This window comes from Myotis brandtii, unplaced genomic scaffold (genome assembly GCF_000412655.1).
Source record: "Myotis brandtii unplaced genomic scaffold, ASM41265v1 scaffold185, whole genome shotgun sequence".
NCBI classification, from domain to species: Eukaryota; Metazoa; Chordata; class Mammalia; order Chiroptera; family Vespertilionidae; genus Myotis; species Myotis brandtii.
The window spans coordinates 3,867,636-3,880,023 of NW_005356870.1; the positions used below are offsets into that span (position 1 = coordinate 3,867,636).

Consider the following 12,388-nt stretch of genomic DNA (forward strand, 5'->3'; position numbering starts at 1 on the left):
ATCTCTCTCCCTCTTCCTTCCGTTCTGAAATCAATAAAAATATTTTTTAAATAAAAATAAAATGGGAATAATCTTTAAAAAAGAAAACGTGTTCTGAATGATGGCAATGCATTGTGCCAGAAAGCATTGAGCCTATGAGAAGACTCCAGCAAGGGTCCCCGAAATGAGTAACCACATTCACATAACTTGTTATTACAGTATATTGTTATAATTGTTTTATTTTATTTTTGGTTATTGTTGTTAATCTCTTACTGTGTCTATAAATTAAGCTTTATCATAGGTATGTAGATATAGGGGGAAAACATAGTATGGGTTTGGTACTCTCGGTTTCCAGCATCCACTGGGGTCTTGGAACTTAATCCCTGTGGATAGTGGGAGACTACTGTGTAATGTTTTCCACATCAGTAGCATGTATCAGTACTTCATTTCTTTTTATTACTGGCTGAATAATACTCCATTGAACATAAAATACCACATTTTATTTATCCACAAATTAATGGGTATTTTAGTGTTTTCTATGTTTTGGTTATTGTGAATAATGTCACTGAGAACATGTGTAAACATAAGTTTTCATTTTTCTTAAGTATATATATAAGAGTAGAGTTGCTGGGTCATAGAGTAAGTCTATTGTTAACTTATTGAAGATCTGCCAGACTGTTTTCCACAGCAGCTGCACCATTTTACATTCCCACCAACAGTGTGTGAGAGTTCCAGTTTCTCCACATTCTCCCTCACAAACACTTGCTAGTATCCATCCTGTTAATTTAGCCATCCTAGTAGGTGTAAAGTGGTATCTCATTGTGATACTAGTTTTATGATTTCATAAGGCACATTTCAGGCCCCCCCCCCCCAGATTTTCTCTTAATAAATAAGAAATGATGCTTTTAAGTTTGTGATAGAATTTTTTTTAATTGTTGATTTATTTTTCCTAACAGGCTAAGGAAATTTTAACAAAGGAATCAAATGTGCAAGAGGTCCGTTGTCCTGTCACTGTCTGTGGAGATGTGCACGGTCAGTTCCATGATCTTATGGAACTCTTTAGAATTGGAGGGAAATCACCAGATACAAACTATCTGTTCATGGGCGACTATGTAGACAGAGGTTACTATTCAGTGGAGACTGTGACTCTTCTTGTGGCATTAAAGGTACGATTAATGAAGTTTAATTTTTTTTCAAGCTTTAAACCAACAAAAGGCAAAAATGTCAGTATTGCATATCATCTGTTCTGTGTAATCCATTCAGTTTATAACCCCTTAAATAATAGTTGATTTTACATCTTTTAAAAGAGAGATGAGAATACTACATTAGACCTCTCCTGCCTACTTCTGGTATATCATTCTCTTGGGGAATCCATAGCTGAAGTCTTGGAATCATTTTTTACTTAATCACTTATCCCTCATGTTTAGTCCATTAACAGGTCTTTATCTGTTATCCCGTGTCTTTCTGTTTTTACTGTCTCCATCCAATTTGTATCTTTATCACTTCACACTGTAATTATTGCAATAGCAATAATATTAGTAACTAATATTTCTGCCCCCAACGTCTGACCCCTCCAAATTTTCCTTGCCCTTGCATATGCTGCCAGATTAAATCTCTTTTATTTAACAGTTTCGTCTTGTCACTTGCAAATTCTTTAGTGATTCCACGTTGCCTGTACACTCAAGCTCAAACGCCTTGCCCGGCCCTCTATAGTATAGCTTGAATTTGCCTGCCAGTATTTGGTAGCATAAACATTTTGTGTCAAATCAAAGAATTTCAGTGTTCAGTCTGTCTCCATTTATTTCCTTATCCAGTTTCTTCACAAGATTACTCTGATTTCTTACCCCTCCTGTCAAGACTCAACTCAAGTTCTTCTTCCATGAAGTCTTCAACCATTTTCACCTCACTCCTTTCCTCTAAATGACCATGAAACCTACTGCCCCACCCCTTATTTATGTTGCATAGCCGTTTATTGCCTTGTGTTATTTAGTTCACATCCTCTTTAGTGAGGTTTTGAGGAACAGAAGTCATGTATTATACTTGTGGCAACCTCACCTAACTTTAGCACTGAGTTTAATGCTGGACATATATGATGGATGCTTAGAAAATATGTATGAATGGAAGTACGTATTTGCAGCTTTTGGTTAATTTGGTTTACAGAATCCGATGCTTTTCATAATTTATCAGACATATTCCTAACTAGTATACTATAAGGTCTGTCTCTATATTTTGTTATGGAAAAGACTATTAATACATTTGAAATCTTGCCTAGATTTGGTAAAGGCCTGTTTTTGTGTTTTTGTTGGCAAATACAATCTTCTAGTGGGAAATGGAAATTAGTCTATAGAGGAGTTTGTCTCAGGTCCAAATCTCTGCTCTTCATTATCCATTTAGCAGTAAGAAGTTACATTGTTCTGGGAAGACTTAGAAAACTAGTGATAAAGATGAAGGTATTTAAGACAGAATCAGATACAAGTTTATTATAGTGATATAGGTATCAGTTAATAAGGATTCCAGTGAGGGTGGTATAAATAGTAATGAAGAACAGCTATCTGAAATATTTCATCATAATTTAATCAATAGGACCTGGTCATGAATGAGAATATTTTTTACTCTGAAAAGAATTTAACATTTAATTTACTAGCAGACAAAAGAGCCATTTAAAGAAGTAGGTCAGAGGTTAATATATTTAACATGACACTAATAAAAATATGATTTGTACCATGGGTTTTTTGTTTTGTTTTGTTTGCTTTTTCTCCAGGTGCGGTATCCAGAACGCATTACAATATTAAGAGGAAACCACGAAAGCCGGCAAATTACCCAAGTGTATGGCTTTTATGATGAGTGCCTGCGAAAGTATGGAAATGCCAATGTTTGGAAATATTTTACAGATCTGTTTGATTATCTTCCACTTACAGCTTTAGTAGATGGACAGGTGTGTATGTGTGTGCTTACATGGCGGGGGCAGGTAGAAGGTTGGAATGAGTTAAAAGTAGGGAAAGGTTTTCTCCTAGTTATTTAGGGTCTAGATTTATATGGCGTGTTTTTTCATCTCCTTGGCTTTTTCTGCCTCTTTCTCTTATACTCAATATTTCAGAACAGGGATTTGGATAAGTTACATGCACATGTTAATGTTGTCAGATATGTGTTTAAATCTTTTGACCAGATAATATTCATTATTTAAAACTCAGCCCACTCGGCATGGCTCAGTGGTTGAGCATGGACCTATGAACCAAGAGGTCACAGTTTGATTCTATATATTTTTTAAAAAATTCATTTATTAAGGAGTAAAATAAAGTAGCATTAATTAGATAAAGAAACATATTCTAACTATACATACCAAAACATCAGAAAGCGTCTCATCAAAATCAGGAGAAAATGCCCTCTAAAGCTTGTATTATAATTCTCTCTGATTCCAAATCTCTAGAGGCTGGACATGGGAATAGGTGTTTTACCCCCAAAAAGACAAAACATTTCCACTAACTTGTATTATTCGATTTTGTTTTGGAAATTTTAGCCAATTCACTGAGCAATAAAAAGAATTAAAAGGTATAAACATTAAGAAGAAAAGCAAAGCAGATATTTTTGCAAACATGATTATGCACTCAGGAAAATCAAAGAAAACTGAAGAACTTTTGAAACCAATAACAGGAATTTGTAGGGTCTTTATTATAAGAGAAGAAAATTTTATACATCAGAAAATGCAGTGATGGGTCATATAGTGTTGGGATTTTAAAGAAAAAAGACAAAAAATATATTTAAATGTTAACAGCCCTCTCTCTTGTTTTTGTTTCATTTTTCATTGTATCTTACAAATTCTCCACAGTGAATATTTTAAAATATTATTTTGAAAAGAGCTATTAGGATTGACATTTGTAATTATTTACTTTCCATTACTTTTTAGCAATTACTAAATTTATTTTCTTTATAAATTCATAAACAGATTTTCTGCCTCCATGGTGGCCTCTCTCCATCCATTGATACACTGGATCATATAAGGGCCCTGGATCGTTTACAAGAAGTTCCACATGAGGTAAACTTACTTTAAATTAAAAGAAAAAGAAACATAACCACATTGTAGTAAAGCTTAATTAGTTAAATATGAGTGCTAATAATTTATAATAAGTACCTAATTTTTTTGGCCAGGGCCCGATGTGTGATCTGTTATGGTCAGATCCAGATGATCGTGGTGGATGGGGTATTTCACCACGTGGTGCTGGCTATACGTTTGGACAAGACATTTCTGAAACATTCAATCATGCCAATGGTCTCACACTGGTTTCTCGCGCTCACCAACTTGTAATGGAGGTATGTCCTTTTCCTACAGGATGGCGATCTTTGTTTCTGATAAATACATATGTCTGTAATAAAGCCTTCATAACTTGGAATAGTAGGAACATTCCTCACCATTATCTAAGTGAAAGGAGGAAAACCTTGGCCTGCTTTAGCAAGTAAGGAAAGTATAGTTTGCTAGAGCAAAACTGTAACTCACTTTGAAGTCAGAGTCCTCAAATATGAGTATTTTAATACTTGCTTTATTATTCAGTTTCTTTCTTCTTCCCCTCTTCCCTGCACACGTTACATTATTTTGACTGTTTTAATGTCAGTTGCAGACATGATGCTCATTTGCCCCCAAATTTCCATGTGTATTTATAAAAATAAGGACTTTTGTCTTACATAACCACAGTATACTTGTCACAGTCAATAAATTTGCATTGATCTAATATTTTTATCTAACCTAAACGCTTTATTCAAATTTTAATTATCTCACTAATGGCCTTTAGTTGAATATGTATATCTAAAATCTAATTCAGGATGGTGCTGCATTCAGATTTTCTTTGTTTTATATAATCTTGACATTTTTTAAAAGTACAAGCAATTTTATTTTGTGTAAGTAGTTTTCATTTGTGATTTAACTGATGCTTCCTTATGGTTATAGATTCAGGATATGCGTTTTGGTGGGTATGCCACATACTGGTGTTCTTTTCATTGTATCATACAGCGGTAATGAAATTTATCCCAGTGCTGGTGGTTTTAACTTAGATCACTCAGTTAAGGTGATGCCTGCCAGATTTCCCTACTATGATGTTACTATTTTGTAAATACTAAAGGAATATAAATAGAATGTAATACTTCCAAACCAGTAGGAGCAGTTTCAAAATGTAAGAGAAAACTTCACAAACCCAATAAAGCAAGAGGAGGAGTGAGAGCATAATAAAGAACCTCAATTCTTATGCTGAGGATAAATCTAATTATATCAGTAATCATAAACAATGTTAAATGGATGAAAATTTTTGTTAGAAGAGGAGACTCAAATTAGATAATCAAAATTCAGCTATTGGGATTTATGTAAAATACTAGAGGCCTGTTGCACAAAAAGATTCGTGCAATAGGCCTTCCCTTCCCCTGGCTGTCTGCACCAGTTTTCCTTCAGCACCGGGGACCCAGGCCTTCGCTCCAGCCAGAGCTGCCTTCGAAGCCTTCGCTGCTCCGGCCAGAGCCGCCTTCAGTCTTCGCTCTGCCGCTTGGCGCCTACATATGCAAATTAACCGCCATCTTTGTTGGTGGTTAATTTGCATATCTTGCTGATTAGCCAATGGGAAGCGTAGCGAAGGCACGGTCAATTACCCTGTTTGTCTATTATTAGATAGGATAATGATTAGAAGTAGAGGGATGGAAAATGGTTTATTGGTACACCAATTAGATAATTATCCAATATACAGCTAATCAGAATAGGTTCTAAGATAAAAAGTATAATGAGAAATGAAAACAGGTTATTAGGGAAAACTGTCCCAGTTCTCTAGGAAGAAATAATTCTAAATTTTTAATTACTTATTTAATAGAGTCAAAATATATAAAGCAAAATTTGACATAATTTACAAGGAAACTCATATGGTGGGAGAAATTGAGTACACATCATAGCCAAGATTGCAAGCATAGATTAAGCCAGAACAATGCATTTACTAAGCTCCATGTAACAATAAAACCTTGTTACCCAACAGTTGCGTATTCGTGCAGGTGCACAATATTAATGAAGGATACTATATAAAGTAACTTAGAAGACTGCATTTCCACAGAAAATACTTGTAATTTCTAAGTTTAACCTTCTCTGTGTTGAGATTATAATTTTATAGTGAAATACTGATTTTTTTTTTTTTTTTAATGCAGGGATACAATTGGTGTCATGATCGGAATGTGGTTACCATTTTCAGTGCACCCAATTACTGTTATCGTTGTGGGAACCAGGCTGCTATCATGGAATTAGATGACACTTTAAAATATTCCTTGTAAGTTACCTTAAACTTTAATTGTATATGATCACTTTTAGGAGGAAAATTGAAAATGTGACATAGGATTTCTGCTTCTGGAATAATGAAGATAGCAAACTATCTCCCCAATAAAAACAACTACTTAGCTAGAGAACATTATTTTAAACAGGTATTTCAAATTTTTGGAAACTGTTCTAAGTATATACAACAGATAGAGAAATACTTATTCTAGAAAATCTAAATCTGGGTAATAACAGCCACAGTTTGTGGAATTTGAGCCACGACTCTTTCCCTAGTCCTGGATCACGTGTATGGAAACTGCGCTAGGCACTCTGCTCTTCGTGGGTGTGGACAAAGAGATGGGGGCTTTTCCCCTTCCCTAGCTCCAGTTTCAGGGATATGGTTTCATCCCCAGGGGGGCATATGCCAGTATATCACACCTACCTCAGGCCTGGGTTTCAGACGCTCTATTCCGGAAGGGTGCAGTCAAGCAAGCGAGATTCCCTTCCCCTTTCTAGCTCTTAGGATGGAAATTCCCTCCCGGCATGCATGGCAGGCAGTGTTATTTCCCAGCTCCTGCTCATAGAATAGGAGTGGCACTAGAAAGTAGGTGAAGGGTGATCACCAGGTACAAACTTCTAGTTATAAAGTAAATAAGTTATGAGGGTGTGTAGTGTACACCACAGTGACTAGTTAATACTGAACTATGTATTTGAAAGTTGCTAGGAAAATAGATCTTCAGAGCTGTCATCACACAAAAAAAACCTTGTAACTGTGCACACTAGCTTCAGCAATATATATATAAACTAATGGGGGCAGGGGGAAAACAGCTCCAAAGCAACTGCATAGCAGTTCTGTTCAGGGTGAGAGGCAGCTCAAAAAGTTCCTCAGCTCTGCCTGAGGGAACTGATCTTACATAGAACTCCAAGCCTAAGTGCTTTGTTGAACAATGAGTATCATGGCAGAGACCAATTAAGAGGGCTCTCATCTCTCTCATAATATTAGTAGCATCAAGCAAAACAGTAGAGCAAGGAGAAAAATAAGAGAAGAAAAATGAATAGAGGCTCAGAAATGTAGGACACCTTTAAGCACACCAATATAAGTGTATGGGAGCTCTAGAAGGAGAGGAGAGAGAAAAGGGGACAGAAAGAATATTTGAAGAAATCATGGTTGAAAGCTTCTCATATTTGATGATAAGCATTAATTTACATACCCAAGCTCAACTAACTCTAACTTGGATAAATTTAAAGAAATCCGTAACCATTTATGTCATAGTTAAAATGCTGAAAGCCTAAAAGAAAAAATGTTGAAAGCTGTAAGAGAAAAATGACTTACAAAAGGGAACCTAAATAGGATAATCAGCTGACATCTCATCAGAAATGCAATGGGACAATATATTCATTCAAAGTGCTGAAAATAAAAACTTAGCCAAGAATCTTACATCCAGCAAAATTTCAAAATGAATGCAAAAGAAAAATGTGCCCAGATAAGCAAAATGGAGAAAATTCAATGCTAGCAGACCTGCCAAGAGGGTCTTCCTTCAGGCTGAAGGTGAATGACACCAGAAAGTAAATCAAATGTCTGTGCACGCACACAGTGGCAATTGTAAAAGCACGATTGCAACTTTCTGAACTGATTTAAAACCAGTTGCATTACACAATATGGACACATTTTGTGAAGTATAGTTGAACTTACAGGAAATGTAATATATACAAGTGTAGTATATTTGACAGTAACAGTACATAGAAGTGACACTACATGGTAACTTGAATCCTAAGGAAGAACATGAAGAAAATAAAAATAAGGTTAATATAACAAAATCTATAAATATATACTTGTTCTCCTTTCTCTTGCAACTTTAATCTCATAATATGTAAAATTACAAGTATTTGGGGGTCTGTAACATATACAGATATACTATCTATATAACATCAGTAGCAATAAAAGGGAGGAGAATAGAAAGGAGTTATATAGGAGTAAACTTCTATAAGGCACTACAATTAAGTTAGTATAAATCTGTAGTAGTTTTATGTTGTGTATTGTAAGCAATAGAGCAACCACTAATAAAATAATTTAAGAAAAACAATTGTAGCCCTGACCGGTTTGGTTCAGTGGATAGAGCGTCGGCCTGCGGACTCAAGGGTCCCGGGTTCGATTCCGGTCAAGGGCATGTACCTCGGTTGCGGGCACATCCCCAGTGGGGGATATGCAGGAGGCAGCTGATCGATGTTTCTCTTTCATCGATGTTTCTAACTCTCTATCCCTCTCCCTTTCTCTCTGTAAAAAATCAATAAAATATATATAAAAAAAGAAAAAAAAAGAAAAAAAGAAAAACAATTGTAGCCCAGCAGTGTGGTTCAGTTGGTTGAGCATCATCCATGCACCAGAAAAAAAAAAAAAAGAAAAACAATTGTAGCCCAGCCAGTGTGGTTCAGTTGGTTGAGCATCATCCATGCACCAAGAGGTCACTGGTTCGATTCCCAGTCAGGGCGCATGCCCAGGTGGTGAGCTCGATCCCAAGTACGGGGCATGCAGGAGACAAGCCAATCAATGATTCTCTCTTATCGATATTTCTCTCTCTCCTTCTCCATTCCTCTCTCTATAAAATCAATTAAAACATATTAAAAATGAAAAATAATAGTAAAGTTATTAAAGAAATTTAAGTGGTATACTAAAAAATATCGTTTTAATAAAGCAGTTAAAGCAGGAACCAAGAAACAAAGAATACACATTTTTAAAATAGGTATAAATTCTGTCATATCAATAATATTAAATGTGAACAGTTTAAGCAATGCAATCAAAAGGCAGAGATTATTAGGCCATTGTTGTTTTTTAAGATAGTTTTATGATGTCTACAGGAAACAACTTACATTCAGAAATACAATACAGTTACTTCTATAAGTAGGTTAGAAGTAGAAAAAAATTCACCATGCCAATAGCAACCACAAGAACACTGGATACACAAATGTCAGATTTCAAAAAAATGAAAAAAATAGATTTCAAAACAAAAATTGTTATTAGACACGTAGAAGGACATTTCATAATGATAAAAGAATCACACCACCAGGAAGATATATCAACTATAAACATGCACTCAACAGCAGAGCCTTAGAATATATTGAGCAAAACTAACAGAATTGAAGGAAGACCTAGACAATTCAACAACAATCATTGGAGACTTTATTATACCACTTTCAATAATAAAACTAGGCAGATCAATAACAGAAGGAAAACTGGAAAATGTATAAATATGTGAAAATTAACACTTTTAAATAACCTAGTGGGTCAAGGAAGAAATCACAAGAGAAATTAGAAAAATTTGAGATGAATGAAAGTGAAAACAGAATGTGCCTAAACTTAGGGGATGCAGTGAAAACAGTGTTTATAAGAAAATTTATAGTTGTAAAGCCTATATTACAAATCAAGAAAGATCTCAAATCAAAAACCTAACTTTACACATTAAGGATCTGGAAAAAGAAAAGCAAATTAAACTCAGTGCAAGGAAAGTTTAGTGTGAAAATAAAATGAAATACTATGAAAACAGAAAATCAGCTAAACCAAAAGTTGATTATTTTCAACAAAAATGTTGATTATTTTTAACAAGAAAACTGGACTGACCAAGAAAAGAGGAGTGAAGATGCATTACCAAAGTTACCTTACTGAAATAAAAGGCATTATAAGGGGATACAGTGAGTAACTGTATAACAATACAATTAGGTAACTTGAAAAATTTCTAGAAACTACCAAAACTGACTCAATTAAAAAGAGTATTTGAATAGAGGTGTAACAAGTGAAGAAATTTAAATTCATAATTTTAATACTTCCTACAAATAAAAGCCCAGGCCCAATTGCCTTCTTTGGGGAACTGACCAAATATTTAAAAAGGAATTAACACCAGTCCACAGAACCTTCAAAAAACAGAAGAGAGGCATTACTTCCCAACTCATTCTTTGAGGCCTGTGTAACCCTAATACCAAAACCGAAGACATTTTAAGGAAACTACAGATGGATACTGTTAATGTATTTAAATATAAATGTGTGCAACCAAATATCAGCAAACTGAATCCAGCAATGTGTAATCCATGATGTAAAAAGGATTACACATCATGGCCAAGTGGAATTTATCCCAGGAATGCAAAGTTGGTTGAAAACGTAAAATTAATGTGATAAACTATATGAATAGAATAAAGGACAAAAAACACATGATCATCCCAGTAAAGCCAAACCCCAGCACCCATCTATCTATATAAAAGCCTAAGCGACCAGCTGGTAGCTATGATGCACAATGACCACCAGGGGGCAGATGCTCAATGCAGAAGCTGCCTAGCAACAGAAACTTTGCAGAGTGCCCTCTCGCACTCCGAGACCCCTCGGGGGATGTCGGACTACCAGTTTTGGCCCGATCCCCATAGGCCAGGCCGAGGGACCCCACTGGTGCACGAATGAACCTGGTTCTCTAGTTCATAATAAAAATAATCAAATAAGGGAGCTTCCTTATCCTGATAAAGGGCATCTACAAAAAAACACGTAACATTTTTTTAAATATACTTTTTAATTGATTTCAGAGAGGAAGGAATAGGGAGAGAGAGAAACATCAATGATGAGAGAGAATCATTGATCAGCTGCCTCTTGCACGCTCGTACTGTAAATTGAGCCTGCAACGCAGGCATGTGCCCTGACCTAGAATCAAACCGTGACCTCCTGGTTCATAGGTCAACACTCAACCACTGAGCCATGCTGGCCAGGCTAACATTATTCTTAATAGTAAAAGGCTAAATACTTCTCCCTAAAGTCTAGCATAAAACAAGCAAGTCTGCTCTTGGCACTTCCATTTAACTGATAATAATACTGCAAACGTTTTTTGCCAGGCACCGAATTGGACATTTCATCTGCTTAAATTTTCGCCATAGCTCTGTGAGGTAGTTTCATGGAGAACACCGGCAGTGACTTGTCCATTCCCATCATAACATTGATTTGTTTGTTTACAAATTCAAATCCTTTAACTATTGGGTGTTTGTTTTTGCCGTTTATAGCCTTCAGTTTGACCCAGCACCTCGTCGTGGAGAGCCTCACGTCACCCGGCGCACCCCAGACTACTTCCTATAAGTCCCTCCTGGGAAAATCCGCCTTTGTATGTGGAAGTATCCTGGCTTTTTAAATATATATATATATTTAGAAGAAAAAAAACACACAAGCAACAGTAATCTAAGTGTATCTGTAACAAATTGGGATCTATCTTGGCATTAAACTATATCATGGACCAAAATGTGCCATACTAATGACGAGCATTTAGCACAATGATGAGCATTGACTGAAATTTAGTACAGTTCTAGATCAGTCAGTCTTAACAGTTTGCCTGCTGTATTTGTAGTAACCATTTTCCTCTGGACTGTTCAAGCAAAAAACGTAACTAACCCCTTTATCTCCTTTTGCACTTCTTTGGAAATTTTAGTTATAGTGTTTAACTGGCATGGATTAATAGAGTTGGAGTCTTATTTCTAAGAAAAATTCACAAGCTAACTTCCTCTTAATCCATTACCCTTTATTTTATTGAAATGTATAATTAACTGAAGAAAAGATTCTTTTTGGGAGTATGTTGTCATAACATTGAAAGAGATTTCCCCTTCATTTAAACAGAATTACTGTTTTATGTTGGTCTGCATATTTCTGTATATTTGTCATGACATTGCTTGCATCCTATTTGGTGTTCTGAGCAAATAAACTTTTCATTTTAAAAAAAAATCATTGGTTTATTGTGGTATACTTGAAATGAAAGTTTTATTTTGAAATTTGATATAAAATCTCATAGTGAACAATTGTGTTGAGGCAATTTGAGTTAACGTTCTTTGTATAGGGCTTATTTTCATAAGAAAAAAATCAAGTAGTACCTAATATCTTTTAGACTATAAAAAAACCTTTTTTCATTAGATAATTTGTGTTAATGTCTTCATATGGATTGTATGCTAAAACTGTAGAATATTATATAGCTAGGAAGAATCTTTTATTTATTTATTTTTCTCTTCTTCTTCAGTCCTCACCTGAGGATATGCCTCTCTCTGATTTCAGAGAAAGGGGAAGAGAGAGAAACTTCGGTGTGCAAGAGACATCAATTGGTTGCCTCCTGCACACACCTGCAACTC

At 35.4% G+C, this 12,388-nt stretch overlaps 1 protein-coding gene across 1 annotated transcript; it reads left to right on the forward strand.

Annotated features, from left to right (window-relative positions):
• Positions 1 to 909: 909 nt before the first annotated feature.
• Positions 910 to 11,990, forward strand: PPP2CB (protein phosphatase 2, catalytic subunit, beta isozyme). The gene is made up of 6 exons (XM_014537873.1): positions 910 to 1,145; positions 2,741 to 2,914; positions 3,923 to 4,012; positions 4,126 to 4,287; positions 6,148 to 6,266; positions 11,282 to 11,990. The coding sequence occupies exons 1-6, from the start codon at positions 1,029 to 1,031 to the stop codon at positions 11,352 to 11,354; spliced, it is 735 nt and encodes a 244-aa protein (XP_014393359.1). The 5' UTR covers positions 910 to 1,028; the 3' UTR covers positions 11,355 to 11,990.
• The last annotated feature ends 398 nt before the right edge of the window (positions 11,991 to 12,388 follow it).